At 44.6% G+C, this 19154-nt stretch overlaps 1 protein-coding gene across 3 annotated transcripts in view; it reads left to right on the top strand.

The window, feature by feature from the left end:
* The first annotated feature begins 2958 nt into the window (after positions 1-2958).
* Positions 2959-19154, top strand: part of camk2g2 (calcium/calmodulin-dependent protein kinase (CaM kinase) II gamma 2) — a 492136-nt gene continuing 475940 nt past the window's right edge. The window contains exons 1-2 of one of the 3 annotated variants that reach the window (XM_063070378.1): positions 2959-3290; positions 3424-3518. In XM_063070378.1, coding sequence (XP_062926448.1) covers positions 3226-3290; positions 3424-3518 — 160 coding nt within the window. In that variant the 5' untranslated portion in view covers positions 2959-3225. The remainder of the gene's footprint in view (positions 3291-3423; positions 3519-19154) is intronic. The other 2 variants (XM_063070379.1, XM_063070380.1) reach the window with 2 other exon arrangements.

Below are 19154 nucleotides of genomic sequence, written 5' to 3'. Positions count from 1 at the left end.
TCCATAGATGCTGTCCGGCCTTCTGAGTTCCTCCAGCATTTTGTGTGTGTTGCTTGAATTTCCAGCATCTGCAGATTTTCTCTTGTTTGTGAAGAATCACAGTGTCTCTTGGTTGATATTCCCTCTTCTGCCTTCTCCCTGTAACCTTTGACACTCTTACTAATCAAGAACCTTTCTACCTCCACTTAAATATTCCCATTGACTTGCCTTCCACAGCCACCTGTGGCAACAAATTTCACAGATTCACAACCCGCTAGCTAAAAAAACTCTTCCTAATCTGAGTTATTAAGGGATGAGTTGGCCTGAACTGAACACAATATTCCAAGAACCTTCTTAAAAAAGTGCCACATCAGTTCTGTAACTCAAGCCAATCCCTGGGCTTTGACAGGAGTAACTTCTGGGAAACTGCTTAACCCTATTCAAACTCTATCAGCTCTATAGGTGTAATTTTTAATGTGAAATTTCCTGTAATTATAGAATATTCTGTATTTTTCTAGGGGCTTCTTAGTTTTTCTGCATTAGGCATCATGCCTCTTGAGTCTAAGATCCCAGGAGATCAGCAGTTTCTGAGATACTCAAACCACCCTGTCTGGCGCCTACAATCATTCCACAATCAATGTCACTTAGATCGCATTTTTTAACCATTCTAATGTTTGGTCTGAACAACAACTGAACCTCTTGACGATACGGGAATGCTTTTATGCACTGAGTTGCTGCCACTCGAACATGTATATATATCTCATCTTCATTTATTTTATTTTATTTAGAGATACAGCATGGAGTAAGCTCGTCTGGCCCTTCGAGCTGTGCTGCCCCAGGAACCCCAACAACCCTAATTTAACCCTAACCTAATCACGGGCCAATTTACAATGACCAATTAACCTGCCCGGTACGTCTTTGGACTGTGGGAGGATACCAGAGCACCTGGGGAAAAGCCACACATTCTCCGGGGAGAATATATGAACTCCTTACAGAGGATGCCAGAATTGAACTCCAAACTCCACCTAAGACTTATCCATAAGATAAAGATGCATAGAGTTGGGGGTGATGTATTAGCATGGATAGAGGATTGGTTAACCAATAGAAAGCAGAGAGTTGGGATACATGTGTATTACCCTGGTTGGCAATCAGTGGTGAGTGGTTTGCTGCAGGAGTCGGTGCTGGACCCACAACTGTTCACGATATACATTAACGATCTGGAAGAGGGGATTGAGTGTAGTGTATATAAGTTTGCTGATGATACTAAATTGAGTGGAAAAGCAAATTGTGTCGAAGATATGGAGAGTCTGCAGAGAGATATAGATAGGTTAAGTGAGTGGGCAATGTTGGTAAATGCGAGGTCATCCACTTGGGAAGGAAAAATGGAAGAGCTGATTTATATTCAAATGGTAAAAAAAATTGCAGCAAGCTGCTGTGCAGAGGGACTTGGGAGTGCTTGTGCATGAATCACAAAAGGTTGGTTTGCGGGGACAGCAAGCTATCAAGATGGGATGTTGACCTTCATGGCTAGAGGGATTGAATTTAAGAGCAGGGAGGTTATGCTGCCACTGTACAGAATTCTGGGGAGGCTGCACCTGGAGTACTGCATGCAGTTCTGGTCTCTTTACTTGAGGAAGGATATACCAGCTTTGGAGGCAGTGCAGAGGAGGTTCACCAGGTTGAATCCAGAGATGAGGGGGTTAGACTATGAAGAGAGATTGAATCACCTGGGACTCTACTCACTGGAATTCAGAAGAATGAGAGGAGATCTTATGGAAACATATACAATTATGAAAGAGATAGATAAGATAGAGGCAGGAAAGTTGTTTCCACTGGTAGGTGAGACTAGAGCTAGGGGATATAGCATCAAGGTTCTGGGGAGTAGATTTAGGATGGAGATGAGGAGGAACTGCTTTTCCCAGGGAGTGGTGAATCTGTGGAATTCTCTGCCCAATGAAGCAGTGGAGGCTACCTCAGTAAATATATTTAAGACAAGGTTGGATAGATTTTTTCATAGACGGGGAATTAAGGGTTGTGGGGAAAAGGCAGGTAGGGGAGATGAGTCCATGGCCAGATCGGTCATGATCTTATTGAATGGCGGACAGACTCAATGGGCCAGATGGTCGACTCCTGCTCCTGTTTCCTATGTTCTTATAACTCCGATGCTTTGAGCTGTAATAGCGTTGTGCTAACCACTAGGCTACAGTGGCCCCAAAATGTTTCTAGATCATTACATCACAGTATAGGCCCTTCAGCCCACAATGTTGTGCCAACCTTTTACCCAATCTAAAATCAATCTCTCCTGTATAGCACTTTGTTTTCCTTATTGTAATTTATAGTATATTTTTATGTATTGCACTGGAAAACAACAGATCTCACCACATATGTCAGTGGCAGTAAAGCTGCCTCCGATATGCACAGGGATTTTCAGCCCTATCGGGACCTGCAGAACTCAGGGAAGGTAGATAAGTCACAGGCGACTTCAATCGAATCAGGGATAGTTTCAGCAGCAGCAGTCACTTGAACCTGACTTCACGAGTCCAGATCCAACCGGTTGAGTTACCAGTGTGAAGATGGACGTTACCTCTTTGTCCCCCCCCCCCACGCCGACCCCCTTCCTTTCCAGTCGTGATGAAGGATCTCGACATCAATGCTGCCAGACCTGCTGAGTTCCTCCGGCACGTTGTGTGTGTTAATCACTCAGAAACACTGGTTCCTTGCAAGGTATCCACTTACTCTCCTTCCCCACCCAAGTGACAGCTCAGACTCAACCGTGACATTTCCTCTTTTTTTTCAGTCTGTTGCCTCCCGTCCAATGCAAAAAAAAATAGGGGAAATGCAACTTATCCTCAGTCGTGTCGAAACTGTCCAATAACACAGTAGTCTTCGGTCATTCCTTTAAAACATGTGATACGTGTCTCAAATGCACGCTTGTTAACAACTGCCAGAGTATTTGCAGAAAACTTAAACCGAAGCAATAGAACGACGTGAACTTATTTATTACTCTAAATATAAACTTGTCTTGGTGCAAAGATTTTTTTTAATAGAAACAGTGTTCAGGGTGGAAAGTAAGTTTGCAGATAGTGTCAAAGCAACGCTGTCGCCGCTGAGATCCGCTCACGTCCTGAGCTGAGAGCTCTTCCCTCTCTCTCTCTCGTAATCTCGCGTTAGCGGCGCTACATTTGTCCTCTCCTGCTACTGACAGGCGAGTGCACGCCAACCCATTTCCAGGTTTTCCATTTCAACATGGCCACTACCGCAACGTGTACCAGGTTCAGCGAGGAGTACCAGTTATGCGAAGAGCTTGGAAAGTATGCCTTCCTTGCCCTTCCTTCAAATAATCGCCCCGGTTCTTTTGCATTTCAGTCGCCCCACACCCTTCCCCTGTCTTTCTGCACTACAATCCTATGTTTGTTTCTCTCTCTCTCTCTTTCTCTCTCCTAGGGGGGCATTTTCCGTTGTTCGCAGATGTGTGAAATTATCCACAGGGCAAGAGTATGCCGCGAAGATCATTAACACCAAGAAGCTGTCCGCCAGAGGTGAGTGCCCCCGGTGTGTTGAGGGCGTGGGGACGGGTAGGATGAGGAGGGGGCAAGAAGGTGGAGCGGTTGGAGGTTTCTATGGACTGCAGAATGGGGGCATGTGATAATGAGTGGGGGGTCAATGCTGCAGAGGAGTTGGGGGGAACAATCTCTGTAAAAACAACCTTATTATAATAAAGGGTGATGGCAGACAGGCGCCTGACACGAGAGATACCTCAAATGTATCTGTCCAGCCTTTGAAGCGACGCTTCTGCCTTATATTTTAATTGAAGTGTGAATATTATTTTAATGTTCAGTGCTGTGTGCGGTAGTTTGCATTATGTTGGGTTATAGGTTTCGTCTGCCCGGTGTTAAATTATGTCTGGACGAGTTATTGATGCGGTGTCCACAGTTATACCAGCGATTGTAAAACTTTGTATAGGAAAGATGTCTCGTAATGGAAAGCCCTTTGGTGTGTGTGTGCGTGTGTGTATGTAGGTATGTGTATGTATATATATATATATATATATATATATATATAAAATATGTGTCGAGTAGCTGGATTTGTTTCGTTAGAACTGGAGGAGTGGAATTGGGATTAGTTTAGGGATAACAAGGTTCCCCGCACCAGTTTGTGTGTGTGTGTTGGGAGGAGAGAACCTGCTGTTGGCGAGGTAGCTGCTTCCGAGCACCGAGATGCACCTAATTGTGGCGTTAAACACATTGGGGGTTTGTTTTGCACTGTGGTTTCCGGAATAAGCCCAAACCTCCGGACAAACAAAAGAAAATCCAGCGCCTGAGCTAACAAAACCTCCTTTAAATAATTTACAGAGCCCGCAGGAATCAATGGTGACCGGAACTAGGTACATATTTACTGTCAGATGGATTAGTTATGCCAGAATCGTATTGCAGTTTCAACTTTATACGCTGTGGTTTCAAACCAATAAATACTTGCTTTGCTACTTGTATGGTGCATGTCACTTTTTAAATGGTACAGTTGTACTTGGGATTGCAGTCGGCACAAACTGAGTCCTGTATACCGAGCCCTATATGTTTGCTGGTAACGTCTTCCAAAAGAAATCCGCGCATTGCAAGTTTAACCATTGCCCAGGCCAGAGGGGTAGACAACAGTCACAATTTTGTGTTGGTGAGCGGCGAAATTGAAGTCAATTAGTAGATGAAACGTTTTAAAGCAGCGTTTTCCACAATTGTCACTGTCTTTGCAAGAAAAACAACAAAAGTTCGTTGCAGCGCGGAAATCAACCACTTGACAAGTGGTTATTGTCCGGAGTAGCAGTGATCAACTATTAAAGTGACCTCGACACACCTTTAGATCAATGTTTTGGTTTTTAAGATGCGTGAGACTGTGAAGTAAAGGTCAGAGACATTTTTCTCTTTAATGTGTGTGGCCTCACTGATTTGGGGTATGAGGTTGCGTAGGGGGGGAAAGAGGGGAGATCAATTCTCTGGCTGTTTGGGAGGGAGGGGGTCACTTCAGCCGCAATGCAGGTGTCGGTTGTACATCAGGGAGGGGTCAATGAATTATTGGTGTGACTCTGTCAAAAAAAATAAGAACATATTTGCGAAAAAGCCCCGAGTTGCAGCGTTGCATTTTGCAGTGTAATAAATTAACGAAAGACATGCAGCGTGCCTCTTTCTTATCCTCCAATCTTTCGGCCTCAGGTGATGAATCACACTGTCCACATCTAAATCACGCACTTGCTGCGACACAGCCGGCTATTTTTAGTCCTGTCTTCCCGGCTATTTTGTTCAGCCGGGCCACAAGCTGTAAATGTCATTCGCAGGCTTTGCTCTATCTTGTGCGCGCCACGTTTGCAGTGAGGTGTCATTGTCTTTCATTCTCTTTAAGGAAAGAACGGCTTAGATTTCAAACGTTTTTCAGTGAAATGTTGCCTTTTCATGAAATGGGCCCTTTGTATTAAAGTGGCGCGGTTGGTCACCTCCTCTCATCCCTCCAGCCGCTCTCTCTGCTCTTCGGGAAATGCTGCTTTAATGTCAAATGCTAGATGGCATGAGTTGGGAGATGCAGGCAGGGACTGACTTCCTGGCGTTTTCTATGTGAGCAAGTGTTTTTATTCCCCATCTAGAGGTAATATTGAAATACGGCGGTAGGGGGCACTCATCTCGTCCATCACAGCTTTATAAGGGCAGCGCGTTGCGTTGCCTTCTGGCACTTTTGTGTAATAGTGTTTGTTTAAAGAGTATTTTAAAAAAATATTGCGAACGCATCTGTGTGTTTCAGCATCTGGAAGTAATCCCCGCAGCTTTTTTTTCAAGTAGCTAAAGCCATTTCAGGATTAGCGTAGATCCACTTTACAAGTCCGGTGTGCATTGTTAACCTTTTAAAATTCCCCACTTGAATTTTTTTACACCATCTGCAGTGCTGTGTTTTGGCAGAATACTTGCTAGGCAAGGTCAGGCAAAGTGGTCTGCACGCCCCGGGTTTGTTGTTTCTTCAGCTCAGTGCGGCGAACCTGGTGCAATGCACAAGCTACCAGCCTGTCATAACTACTGCTGCATATCCACCTCTCTGGTTCTTCCCTTGCCTTCTGTCCTGTTGTGGCAGCTGCCTGTCATGATTGGTGTAAGGTGGGCAGGCCCATTCAACTTTATTGTTACCAGAATTCATATCCAAGGTAGAAATACCAAGACAATTAGCTTTTTAGAGATACAGCATGGTATCAGGCCGTTCTGGCCCAATGAACCTGTGCTGCTCAATTACACCAGTGCCAGGTTCAGAAACAGGTTTATGATTACTGACCTGGAGAGCCTGAGGTTCCCCACCACCAGGTTCATGAACAGTTGTAACCCCTTAAACATTCAGCTTCTGAATGAGTGTGGATAACTTCACTCAGTTCAACACCAAACGGATTCCACAACCTGTGGGCTCTATAACTCACTTCTCAATATTATTTGATACTTATTTATTGTTATTGTTTTGATTTTCTTTTTGCCTTTGCATGATTTGTTGCCTTGCACATTGGTTGTTAGTCCTGAGTCCTGAAGAAGGGTCTCGGCCTGAAACATTGATTGCTTATTCATTTCCATAGACTCTGCCTGACCTGCTGAGTTCCTCCAGCAATCTGCGTATGCTACTCTAGTTGTTTGTCCATCTTTGTACACAGTTTATCATTGGTTCTATTATGTTTCTTTGTATCTACTGTGAATGGTTGAAAGAAAGTGAATCTTGGGGTAGTTTATGGTGACATATATATACTTTGATAATAAATTTATTTTGAAAAATGACTGGGGACACCTCACTGCTGCAGCCTTCCTCTACCTTTGTGATGTGTCACCATCTCCTGCCAGCTCCACCTTTTGAGGTTTCGTTTGGATCGCTGTTTGCGTGGAACCTCCCCCCGTTGACCGGCGGACGCCAGGGTGACCCCAGCAGGCACTAAGCCCCGGATGGCTAAACCAGACGGCATTGCTCTCGGGATCTCAGGACCACAGGAACCTCCCCATCGTGACAAAATGACGATCCTCAGAGAAGGCCATCACATGACCTCATTTATGTCTTTAGTTAGAATTCTTTGTGGAGGGAATGCAGTCTCTGAGACATTAACTAGATACCTCATCTGCTCTGCCAGATGGATGCAAAAGATCCCATGGTGGGAGAGTTGGGGGGGGGGGGAGTTCCCCTGAGGTTTTATTGGACTAATAGTTAACTCAGTCTGCAACACTAAAGAGGAAAGCCTGTTTGTCGCTGTTCTTTGAGGATTCTCTGTGTAGAAATTGTCTGTCACATCTCTTACAATATTGACTGCACATCAAAAGTGCTTAATTGTTTCTGGCAGAGCCCTTGACCAGCGACCATCACCGTATGAGTCTTTGAATCTTGCTTATTGGGCAGGCTCCCTGACAGAAAAACACTTTGTACATGGGGTGGAAGCTTTCCTTTGGGGCTTAAGTTTGTATTTTTCCATTTGGGAATCAGATATTTTACAGTTTGAGACTGTGGACTGAAGATCTCCCAGTGTCTGTTTAATTAAAGCATCCTAGCTGAATGCACCATGGCTTGTATGACAACTGCACTGCCCCGACCACAAACAGCAGAGAGTTGTAGACAGAGCTGAACAAATCATTGAAAACAACCTCCCCCCCCCCCCCCATGGACACTGTCTGCACTTCTCGGTGCCTCAGGAAAGCTGCCGGCATAACCAAGGATCCCACCCTCCCCGGACATTTTCTCTTCTCCCCTCTCCCATCAGGCAGAAGATACAAAAGTCTGAAAGCTTGTACCACCAGGATAAATGACAGCTTCTACCCCTACTATTAAGACTATTGAATGGTCCCCCTAGTATGATACGATGGACTCCTGACTTCACAATTACCTTGTTATAACCTTTCACTTTATTGTCTATCTGCATTGCACTTTCTCTGTAACTGTACTACTTTATTCTGCATTCTGTTGTTGTTTTCCCTTGTACTACTTCAATGCACCGAATTGCAATGTTGACAATAGTGCCTTTAAGCCAAGTTGTAAGTCTCTTGTGGCAAAGATGCAGAAGATCCATGGCCTTCCCTGCTCTCCTTGTTCTGTGGATAAATATTAAGTCTGTTCATTTCCTCATATTTATTAAAGTTTGATTATTGATGTTTGTGCATGTGACTGTTCTGCTAATTGTTGATTGCTTATGGCTATTTGCGCTATTGTCTTGTAAATTTTTGGTTGCTATTGTGTTGCCTGTTATGGTATTGTTCTCTGTTTTATGTTTGAGACTGAACCACAGTCAATTCTGGTATGTTTCACACTGATAATAAAGTGATTCTGGTGGGTGCAGCATAACGAAATTAGCAGTGGTTGTGTTCAGGAGCAAATTGTTCACTTTAGGGCTACTGGAAATCTTTGTAACCATAAATAAGATAGCATCATTAAACATATTATTCCTGTGGCTGTAAGCTCATAAACCAAATTACTTGCTTTTGTTTAAGGGCAGGTATTTGTTACTGTTCTGTGAAAGCTTGACTTCATGTCGTCTTTTGCCGAACGTTGTCATGGCCCTAACCCGAGCTTTGTTTCCAAGACCCAGAGCATTAAATGCTGCAGTTTTCACGTTATCTGCTGGAATTCGATGCAGTCCATTAAAATCTCTGCACAGAATTCTACATGTGGCTCTTGGCACTCTTCCCAGTTTGTTTCACCTGCAAACCATGAGCTAGTCAAACCTACTCAGCCAGCTTCAATATTTCATAATACTTGGAAAAACCGAATTTGAACTTAGCACAAAAACAAGCCCTTTGGCCCAATGAGCCGCCTGTCTAATCCTATCTTAATCTCATTTTTCTCTCTGTTCTCTCCAATGTCCCTGTGATTTTTCCTCTTCCCATATGCTAAAGGCAAATTGCAATGTAGAAAATGGCCAAATAGCACAATGGTCTGTATACTTCTGAGATTTATTGATTTATTTAGAGATACTGCATGGAACAGACCCGTCTGGCCCAATGAGCCTCACCACCACCCAGCAATCCACCTATTTATTGCCAGCCTAATCATGGGCCAGTGACAGATCTCAAAAATGAAGGAGACGTTGGCTCACTAATTCACCTGACAAGGGTGTACAGCAGAGACATCGGGATGTCATTTGGACTGGAAAATGTAGTGAAAAGAAGCAAACTTATCAAGACTGAAGAGGTCGATTTGCTTGAAGGCCACATACCAGATGTACAGGACAGCTACAAATACCTGGGGAACCTGCAGGCTCATGGAAGCCACAACGAAGACACAAGGAAAGCTGCAACATCCAAGTACCTCCAAAGCGTGAGACAGGTCCTAAAGAGTTAGCTGAATGGGAAGAACAAGATCAGAGCCATTGACACATTCACCTTATCACCTACCAGTTATCAGGTACCCAGCCGCAATAGTGTGCTGGCCAGGGAACGAACTGGAAGCCGTTGATATCAAGACCTGGAAACTACTAACAGTACATGGAGGATTCTATCCAAAGTCCTGTACACCCACCGGAATAAAGGAGGACAGGGACTTGGAAGTCTCAAGGCCACAGTCCTGGAAGAAATGTGATACATCCATGAGTACGTCAGGAAGATGGCCCCTAAGGACGACCTGCTGGAAGAATTCCTCAGACAGCAGGCAGGGGATATGGAACTGGAAGTGGGTGAAGCAGAGTCAGAGGACCAGAGGCCATGGCAGGACAAGCCACTGCACGGGATGTACCATTGCAGATATCAGAGGTGGCTGACATAAGGAAGTCCTACCAATGGCTGGAACAAGAACAGACGCTGAGCAAAGAGCAATAAAAGCAGAGGTCAATCATACCAGACAAGACCTAGGCTGCAGACCGTGCAAGGAATCCACTGAAACCATCCAGCACATAGTAGCAGGGTGCAAGATGCAGGCAGGGACAGCATACACTGAACGGCACAACCGAGTTGTAGGAATTGTGTACAGAAACATCTGCGCGGAGTGTGGATTGGACTCTCCTAAGTCCGAATAGGAAGCACCTGAGAAAGTAGTGGAAAATGACAGGGGAAAAAATGAGGTAGTGTTCATGGAACTGAAACTGCTTACAGATGGCGCCAAATTGAACTCTGAACTCTGCAACGCTGCGAGCAGTTAATTGGACGCTATTCCAACTGTGCTGCATGTGATGTGAGGAAACCAGAGCGCCCAGAGGAAAAGGCTGTCCACCATGGGAAGAAGGTGCAAATTCCACACCCCATTTCAGGATTGAACCTGTGACTCTGGTGCTGTGAGGCAGTGATTCTGTGAGCTGGGCCACTTTAGAGAGGCAAGGTTTCATAATTAGCCAAGTCTTTTTTTTTGATCTCTCTGAAGGATTCCACCACGATCCTGTTACCGCAGCCTTTCGATCTTTGTAAATGCAGATTTGGAGTTCTAGTAGTAAAATCCAAAGTAAGTTAATTATCAAAGTACATACAGGACACTGAGGTTCATTTCCTTGCAGGCATTTACAAAAGAGTAAAGAAATGCTATATTATTTATACATAGCAAAGACTGACCAACAACCAATGTACAAAAGGAGATACACCATGTAAGTAACAAAAAAAAGGTAAATAGATAATACTGAGAGCATGAATTGTAGAGTCCTTGAAAGTATGTCCATAGGTTGTGGAACAGTTCGGTGTTGAGATGAGTGAAGTTATCCACGTTGGTTCGGAAGCCTGATAGTTGTAGGGTAATAACAGTTCCTGAACCTGGTGGCTTTTGTACCTCCCCGATGGCAGCAGTGAGAAGAGAACATGCCGTGAATGGTGGGGGTCCTTGATGATTGATGCTGCTTTAGACCAGAAGATGTAGGAGGAGAATTAGGCCATTTGGCCCATTGAGTCTGCTCCACCATTCCATCACGGCTGATTTATACTCCTCCCCCCCAACCCCATTCTCCTGCCTTCTCCCCGTAACCCATCAAACTCTGCTTTAAATATTCCCAATGACTTGATTTCTCCAGTCATTTGAGATAATGAATTTCACAGATTCACCATCGTTTGTTTAAAGAAATTCCTTCTCATCTCTGTTTTAAATGGATGTCCTTGTATTCTGAGGCTGTGCCATCTGCCCCTAGATTCACCCACTGTTGGAAACATCCTTTGCATGTCTACTCCTTTCAATATTCAAGGAGATCCCCCTTCACTCAAGTGAAACCTAATATCATGAATGGCTGTGACGTTTCATTCCCAGATGAGCTCAATACCTTTTATGCAGGCTTTGAAAGGGAGCATAAAACTACACCTGTGTGAATCTCTGCAGCATCCGATCACCCTGTGATCCCTGGCTCGGAGGTTAATGTCAGAACATCTTTCAAGAGGGTGAACCCTCACGAGGCAACAGGACCCTGATGTCATACCTGGTTGGGCTCGGAAAACCTGTGCCAACCAACTGGTGGGAGTGTTCAGGACATTTTCAGTCTCTCACTGCTGCAGTCGGAGGTTCTCAGCTGCTTCAAAAGGATGACAATCATACCAGTGGCCATGAATCACCCAGTGGTACTCACATCTGCTGTGATGACGTGCTTTGAGAGGTTGGTGATGGCTGGAATCAACTCCTGCCTAAGCAGGTATCTGGACCCACTGTAATTTGCCTATCACCACAATAGGTCTACAGTGGATGCAAATCTCACTGGTTCTGCACTCGGACTGCATCATCTAGACAACAGTAATGCTTGTGCCAGGCTGCTGTTTATTGACTACAGCTCAGCGTTCAACACAATCATACAAGCTTCAAAACCTGCGCACCTGTATCTCCTTCTGCAACTGGATCCTTGACTTCTTCACTGGGAGTCGTATAGAGTTGTAGAGAAGTACAGTACAGAAACAGGCCCTTCAGCCCATCTAGTTCATACTGAACCATTTAAAGTGCCTACTCCCATTGACCTGCACAAAGACACTAACCCTTCATACCTCTACCATCCAAGTACCCATCCAAACTTCTCGTATATGTTGAAATCAAGCTCACATGCACCACCTGTGATGGCAGCTCATTCCATTTGTGTGGATCGGAGGTAAAATCTCCTCGCTGACAATCACCGATGGTGCACCTCAAGGATGTGTACTGTACTTAGCCCACTGCTCTACTCTTTCTACACCTATGATTGTGTGGCTGGAGACAGCACTAGTACCATCTATAAATTTGCCAAGGACTCAACTATTGTTGGCAGAATTTCAGATGGTAGCAAGGTGTTGTTTAGGAGTGGGATAGATCAGCTGGTTGAGTGGTGTTACCACAACAACCCTGCACTCAACATCAGAGGGATAGGTGAGTGGTGAAGTGGGGAATGAAGTGAGAATCTGGGAGTGATAGCTGTATTTATTTGGCAATTTATTCTGCACCCTGTCATTGTTTTACTGGATGCTACCTCAATGCACTGACTGGTGTAACGAATTGATCTCTATGCACAGTATGCAAGACAAGCTTTTCACTGTACTGCAGTTGATGTGACAATAATAAGCATTCTAATTAATTTTCAAAGGCCCAGAGTGCAGTTAGTGAAATCTTCCCTCTTTTAGTTAAAAGCTTTCAGATTCCTCTTCAGCGATACTAACTAAAAATTCTCAAGAAATCCATATTTTAGTAAGTCTGTTTTGTGCCTGGTAATTTTATCTTTCTTGAGATCATTGTACTTGAACAAGCGATTCATTCTAATTGCTTTCTCATGCTGTCTGAGTGAGTTAGTAGAGGCGACTAACTCTGTCTTGCATACATTCTTTTCCATTTGTCCACAGCAGACTGTTTCCTGTCTTTTGAGTACAGTATCTGGCTTTGTTTGGCCTGTTGGACGCAGATGATTCATTAAAGGGCCACACCTTGTTGAATGGGCCAACCTGTTTCTCTTGCTGTAGTCAGAGCTGGTTGGGTACTTGAGGGAGCGAGTCCAATGTTATTGTCACGAGACGCTGAGTCAAGATCAGGTTTAATATCACTGATGCATGTCATGAAATGTGTTGTTTTGAAGCAGCATTACAGTGCAATACAGAAAAAGACTGAATTACAATAATAAACATAAACATATATTAAATAAGTAGTGTAAAGAGAGAGCAAAGATGGTAAGATAATGTTCCCGGGTCGGTTCATTGTTCAGAAAACTGATAGCGGAGTTTTTAAAAATGTTGGCTGTGCGTCTTCAGACTCCTGTAGCTCCTCCTATATGATAGCAATGAGAAGAGGGTATGTCCTGGGTGACGCGGCCTTTTTGAGGCATCGCCTTTTGAAGATGTCCTTGATGCGGGGGTGGGGGTGGGGAGAGGCTCAGGCCCATGACAAAGCTGGCGCAGTTTGCAGCCTTCTGCAGCTCTTCACGATCTGGTGCAGTGGCCCCTTCATACCAAGCAGTGATATGGCCAGTTGGAATGTTCTCCACGGTGTATCTGCAGAAATTTACTCAAGTCTTTGATGACATAACAAATCTCCTCAAACTCCTAAGCACATATAGCCATTGAAATGCCTTTTTTGTAATTGCATCAATATGTTTGGCCCCAGATAGCTCTTCACAGATGTTGTCAACCAGAAGCTCGCCCTTTCCACTGCTGATCTGACTATGAGGCCTGGTGTATGTTCCCCACCTGAAGTCCACAATCAATTCCTTGGTCTTGCTGACGTTGAGTACAAGTTTGTTGTTATGTCGCCACTCGAGCTGCTGATCTATCTTGCTCCAGTGCACTTCCTCATCAGCACTTGAGGTTCTGCCAAGAACAGTTCTGCTTTCAGCAAATTTATTGACAATATTTAAGCTATGCTGAATCACACAGGCATGGGTGTGGAGAGAGTAGAGGAGTGAGCTAAACGTGCATCCTCGAGGTTCACCTATGTTGATTGTTAGCGAGGAGGAGAGGTTATTTTTGATCTGCAGTGACTGCAGTCTCCCGGTGAGGAAGTCAAGGATCCAGTTGTAGCATGATAAACCTTCAATTTACAGCTCGCTCCCAAATAGAACTCTCTTCCTTTAATCGAACATCGGCTAACTTTCATTTGAGAAAGTGATTGTAAGGATAGGGATAAGCTGTGAGAAGAAACATTTCCTTGGGTTCAAGTCAAGCTCAAGATTCAAGTTTGTTTGTCACATGTACATGGAAATGCAAGGTGAAATGTGCCATTGTGTTCACAACCAATGCACACTTGGGTCAAGTGTCACTACCCATTCCGGTGCCAACACAGCATTCTCACAGTGCTCAACAGAACAACGCAAAACACAACAAATAGCAAACCAAGCCCCATTCCTCCCTCCTTCCCAAGCAGATGCACGGTCATTTAACCCAGCGGTCCCCAACCACCGGGCCGCGGACCGGTACCAGGCCGCAGAGCATGCGCTACCGGGCCGCGAGGAAGCGATATGATTTGGTCAGCTGCACCTTTCCTCGTTCCCTGTCACGGCCACTGATCAGCTATTATGCATACGAGGTCATGACCCGCGCGTCATCCGTGTCAGAGCGGGAAGGCGATTAACTCCTCGAGCTTGCAAATGACGACGGGCTGAAAAGTATGTTTGACATAACATCTCTGTCGGCATTTTGGATCAAAGTCAAGGCTAAATATCCTGAGATAGCCACGAAAGCACTGAAAACGTTGCTTTCATTTCCAACGTTTTTCTGCAAAGTGGAGTTTTCTGCAATGAATGCAACGAAAACTAAACCGTGGAATAGACTGGACATCAGGAACCCCCTTCGAGTATCGCTGTCTCCCATCACCCCTCAACAGGACCGTGTTGTTGCAGGGAAACAAGCCCAGGGCTCCCACTGATTCAGCGATATTGGTGTGTTGCAATGATTTTATATATTCATAAGGGGAAAATATTTGCTGTGCATTTAATATCCAAATATTACTTAAAATGTTATGATGGTATTGACTTATAAGTGACCTATATAACCATATAACAATTACAGCACGGAAACAGGTCATCTCTCCCCTTCTAGTCCGTGCCGAACGCTACTCTCACCTAGTCCCACTGACCTGCACTCAGCCCATAACCCTCCATTCCTTTCCTGTCCATATACCTATCCAATTTTTCTGTAAATGATCATATCGAACCTGCTTCTGCCACTTCTACTGGAAGTTCGTTCAACACTTCAAGCTCCCCTGATAATTGATTTATCATTATATCCATGCGAGGAAAATATGCACTCTGTGTTTAATATTAAATTCGTTAGATAAACCTTTTTAAAACAAAATTGAGTGTATTACCCACTTATCACCTATATTCCGGTAGTGATTAACACCCACCCCCATGAACAGAATCGCCAAAAAGGATTTGCTCGGCGGGGGGGGGAGGAATCGGCAGGTCACGACGTGCATGCGCATTGGTGCCCGCGCAAGGCTTCATGGTCATTGTAGTCTTTAGGGTAAACAACGCATTTGAGGGCTACTCTTGTTCGTTGGCAACCCTACCCCCCGCCCGGTCGGCCGGTCCGCAAGAATATTGTCAATATTAAACTGGTCCGCAGTGCAAAAAAGTTGGGGACCTCTGATTTAACCCCAGGGCAGGCCACTAGACTCCAGCCTGTGGTGGACATGGATTTGGGCCTGCAGACACACGGCTTTGAACTCCTCAGTGGACTTGAGCAGATTCACTGACTCGGCTCTGGCCAATGGGCCTCGATGGTCAAACTTCAGATTTATCCTCTATTAACGCAGGTGTGCATCTTATCAATATCCTTTTGTAACCTATGACAACCTTTCACACCATCCACAACTCCACCAATCTTTGTGTCATCTGAAAGCTTACTAACGTACCCTTCCAGTTCCTCATCCAAGTCATTTATAAAAATTACAAGAGGGGGAAGACAGATCCCTGTGGAACACCACTGGTCGCTGACCTCCAGGCAGAATTACCACCCTTTGTCATCTGTGGGCAATTCTGAATCTATGCAGTGGATCCCATGTCTCCTGACTTTCTGAATGAATCTGCCTTGTCCAGTGCCTTAATGAAAGTCCATATCCACACATCCTCTGTTCTTCCTTCATCAATATATTTTGTCACTTCCTCCAAAGATTTCAGTCAGGCTTATGAAGCACAACATGCCCTTCAAAGCCTCGACTATATCTAATCAGACTGTGCTTCTCCAAATGCTTGAAAATCCCTGTCTCTAAGAATCACCTCCAGTAATTTGCCCACCACTGACGTAATGCTCAGTGGTCTATAATTCTCAGGATTATCCTGACGACGTTGAATAAAGGAATAACATTTGGTACCATTCAATCCCTTTATCTGTAGCTGTAACACTCTTATCCCGAGTTATGTTATTGTTTTCCCTTGTACTACCGCAATGTATTGATGCAATGAAATGATGTGTATGGCTGGCAAGTAAAACCACGTTTTCCCACTGTAGCTCAAGCACGTGATAATTGAGGGCCCTTCGTTGTTCGACCATGGATGTTGTATCCGAGCTATCTACGTTTGATACACAAGCCAGGGCAGTACAAGCTGTTGCCCATGTAGCAAGCTCCCCCTCTCCACGCATCTGATGAATCCAAAGGAACAGTAGAGACTGATAGAATTTGGTACCAACAGCATCGCAGGAGTTACCAGTCAGTGTTGAACTCAGCATAGGACTGCCTTAGAGACTCCATCTCCGGGTTTTAATCTGGTTTACCCCCGAAGGCTCCCTCATGAGTGGATATTGCTGCAAGGCAGTGAAGGTTTGAGATCAGAGTTTTCCTTCTCCTAGATGAGCCCCATCTGCCTGAAGTGACTGGTTTTAAGACACCAGTAACCTGCCTTTGCCCCTTCACCTGTCATTAGAAACAGTTCCACATTGCTCAGTAGCTGAACCACACATGAAGGCTTTGAGCTGGACTTGGTTGTCAAAAGGCTATTTGAGTTGCATGCCATTGGGAGCTTTTAATAGGTAGTGGGAGCTTATTCCCACTAAACCCGCTCCCCCCGCCGCTATAACCACCTGAAGGAAGAACATGTGACAATAATAAACCAGTTTACAAATATTGACGTTAGAACGCGCAGGTAGTCTGTGTTTCTTCCATGTTGATAGATTAACTATTAACCAGAAAACTGAGGAGCACACTTTATTCAAGTTTTGCTTTGGGCTCTTTCACGTTTACACAAGAGGCTTATGTCGCTACCATCAGCAATGCAGCGTATCCTCTGTATTGCATTGGAATCAGCCTGGATCTTCAGGCTCAGATCTGTGGAGTGGGACTTGAACGCACAGTCTTCAAGGCTACCCACCGAGCTACAGCTTCAAGGATCAGCTCTGTTCACCATATACGTTTAGACGTATTGGCACAACATGCAACAGCATTCAACAATTACACCAAATAGGAATTTATATAAAAACAGAGTTAGAAGTACAGATGTGAAATAAAATGTACCTAAATACCAGCATGTATTTACAATGTAAACAGCAGTATTAGAAGTGGTTTAAAGTTTTTACAGTGCAGTGAGGAGGGTAATAGATAGAGGGGGTGGGGGCTAACTAGAATGGTTGATCAGATTCACTGTGTGGGTGAAGAAACTTTAAAGATGGATGAAGTTTTTGTTTTAATAGCCTGATAGCACTTTCCAGGAGGGAGATTTTGGAAAAGGCAGTTTGCAGAGCGGGTAGTGTCTGCACTGATTTTTCCTGCCGGTTTCTTTGTCCTGCAGACAGACAAGTCCTGCAGCGATGGTAAACCACAGGCAATGACCTTTTCTGCTGACGTGACAGTTTGGCGTAGTTTATGTATACTGTGAGAAGGTGTTGCAGCAAACTAACACTTTCCTTCCAGTCCTGGTGAAGGGTCTTGGTCCAAAATATAGACTGTTAAGACTCCTCCACAGATGCTGCCTGACCTGCTGAGTTCCTCCAGTATTTTGTGTGTGTTGCTCTAGGTTTCCAGCATCTGCAGAATCTCTTATGTTTGTATGATATTGCTGTCTGCTGTTTAACTGCTGTGTTGTGATTTATGGTTGCAAAGATTCGATAGAACTCCTTTTCTCACAATATGATTTTCAGTGTATTTGTTTAAGGCATATGTCACTGGCAAGGTCAGAATTAATGATCGCTCTCCTTGTCTCTGAATAAGCAGAGTTAAGACTTTGCTGAAGTGCTGGCAAATGGGTGGTTGACACAGGTATACAAAATGCTGTTAGTCAAGAGCGTGGATTTAGATTCAGCAATGAAGACGGAAAGAACACACAATATTATAGTATAGGAACAGGCCCTTCAGCCCCTAATGTTGTCCCAAACTAATTAAACTAGTCCTTGATGAAGCGTCTCGGCCTGAAACATCAACTTTTTATTCCTCTTCCTAGATGCTGCCTGATCTGCTGATTTCCTCCAGCACTTTGTGTGTGTGTTGCTCTAGATTTCTGGCATCTATGTCTTGTGTTTGAGATCTACTTGGAATTGATTTATTATTGTCAAGTGGACCCTGGTGACCACAGTAGTACACAGAAAAGGAATGGGGAAGAAGCCAGAAGCCAGACAAATTTTTATTTGTCACATGAACACCAAAACATTGAAATTTATATTGAAATGGACCCCATACCACCTTATTCTGGCTTCTGCCCCCTTACTTTCCAGTCCTGATGAGTTCCTCCAGCATTTTGTGTGTGTGTGTTGTTCTGGATTTCCAGCATCTGCAGAATCTCGACAAGCTAGTCCCCTCTGTCTGTGCAGGCATATCCCTGCATTTGTTATTAATTCAGAAATACAGCATAGCAGCAGGCCCTTCTGGCCCAGTGACCCTGTTTACACCCATGTGACCAACTAACCTACTAACCCGTACGTCTTTAGAGTGTGGGAGGAAACCCACGTACAAGCTCCCCACGGACAGCGATGGGAATTGAACCTGAGTCACTGGCACTGTAGTAGTGTTTCTTGAAATGCTACGCTTTCACGGCATCCCATTTTCTGAACTTTCGAGAGCTTATCTTCAAGCCTGTCAAACATCTCTGCCACCGTATCTGTCTCCACCACCACCCCTGGCAGCACGTTCCAGGCACCCCCCCCCCCCATCCTTTGAGCATATCCTTCCCTCACCTTAAATGCAAGTCCTGTAGTATTCAACATTTGGACCCAGCCTATAAAGGTGATATAATGCCAAGTCAGTAATGTGTGTGACGGGGAGGGGAGTTTCCAAGTAGTCACATTTCCTCACATCTGCTTTGGTTGTCCTTGTACAGTAGGTGACAACAGTCTTGGGACTTGAGAAGAGTTTATGAT

Source organism: Mobula hypostoma, chromosome 18 (genome assembly GCF_963921235.1).
Source record: "Mobula hypostoma chromosome 18, sMobHyp1.1, whole genome shotgun sequence".
Taxonomy (NCBI): Eukaryota; Metazoa; Chordata; class Chondrichthyes; order Myliobatiformes; family Myliobatidae; genus Mobula; species Mobula hypostoma.
The sequence above is the reverse complement of the archived record's forward strand: the minus strand, read 5'-3'. Positions and strand labels throughout refer to the sequence as shown.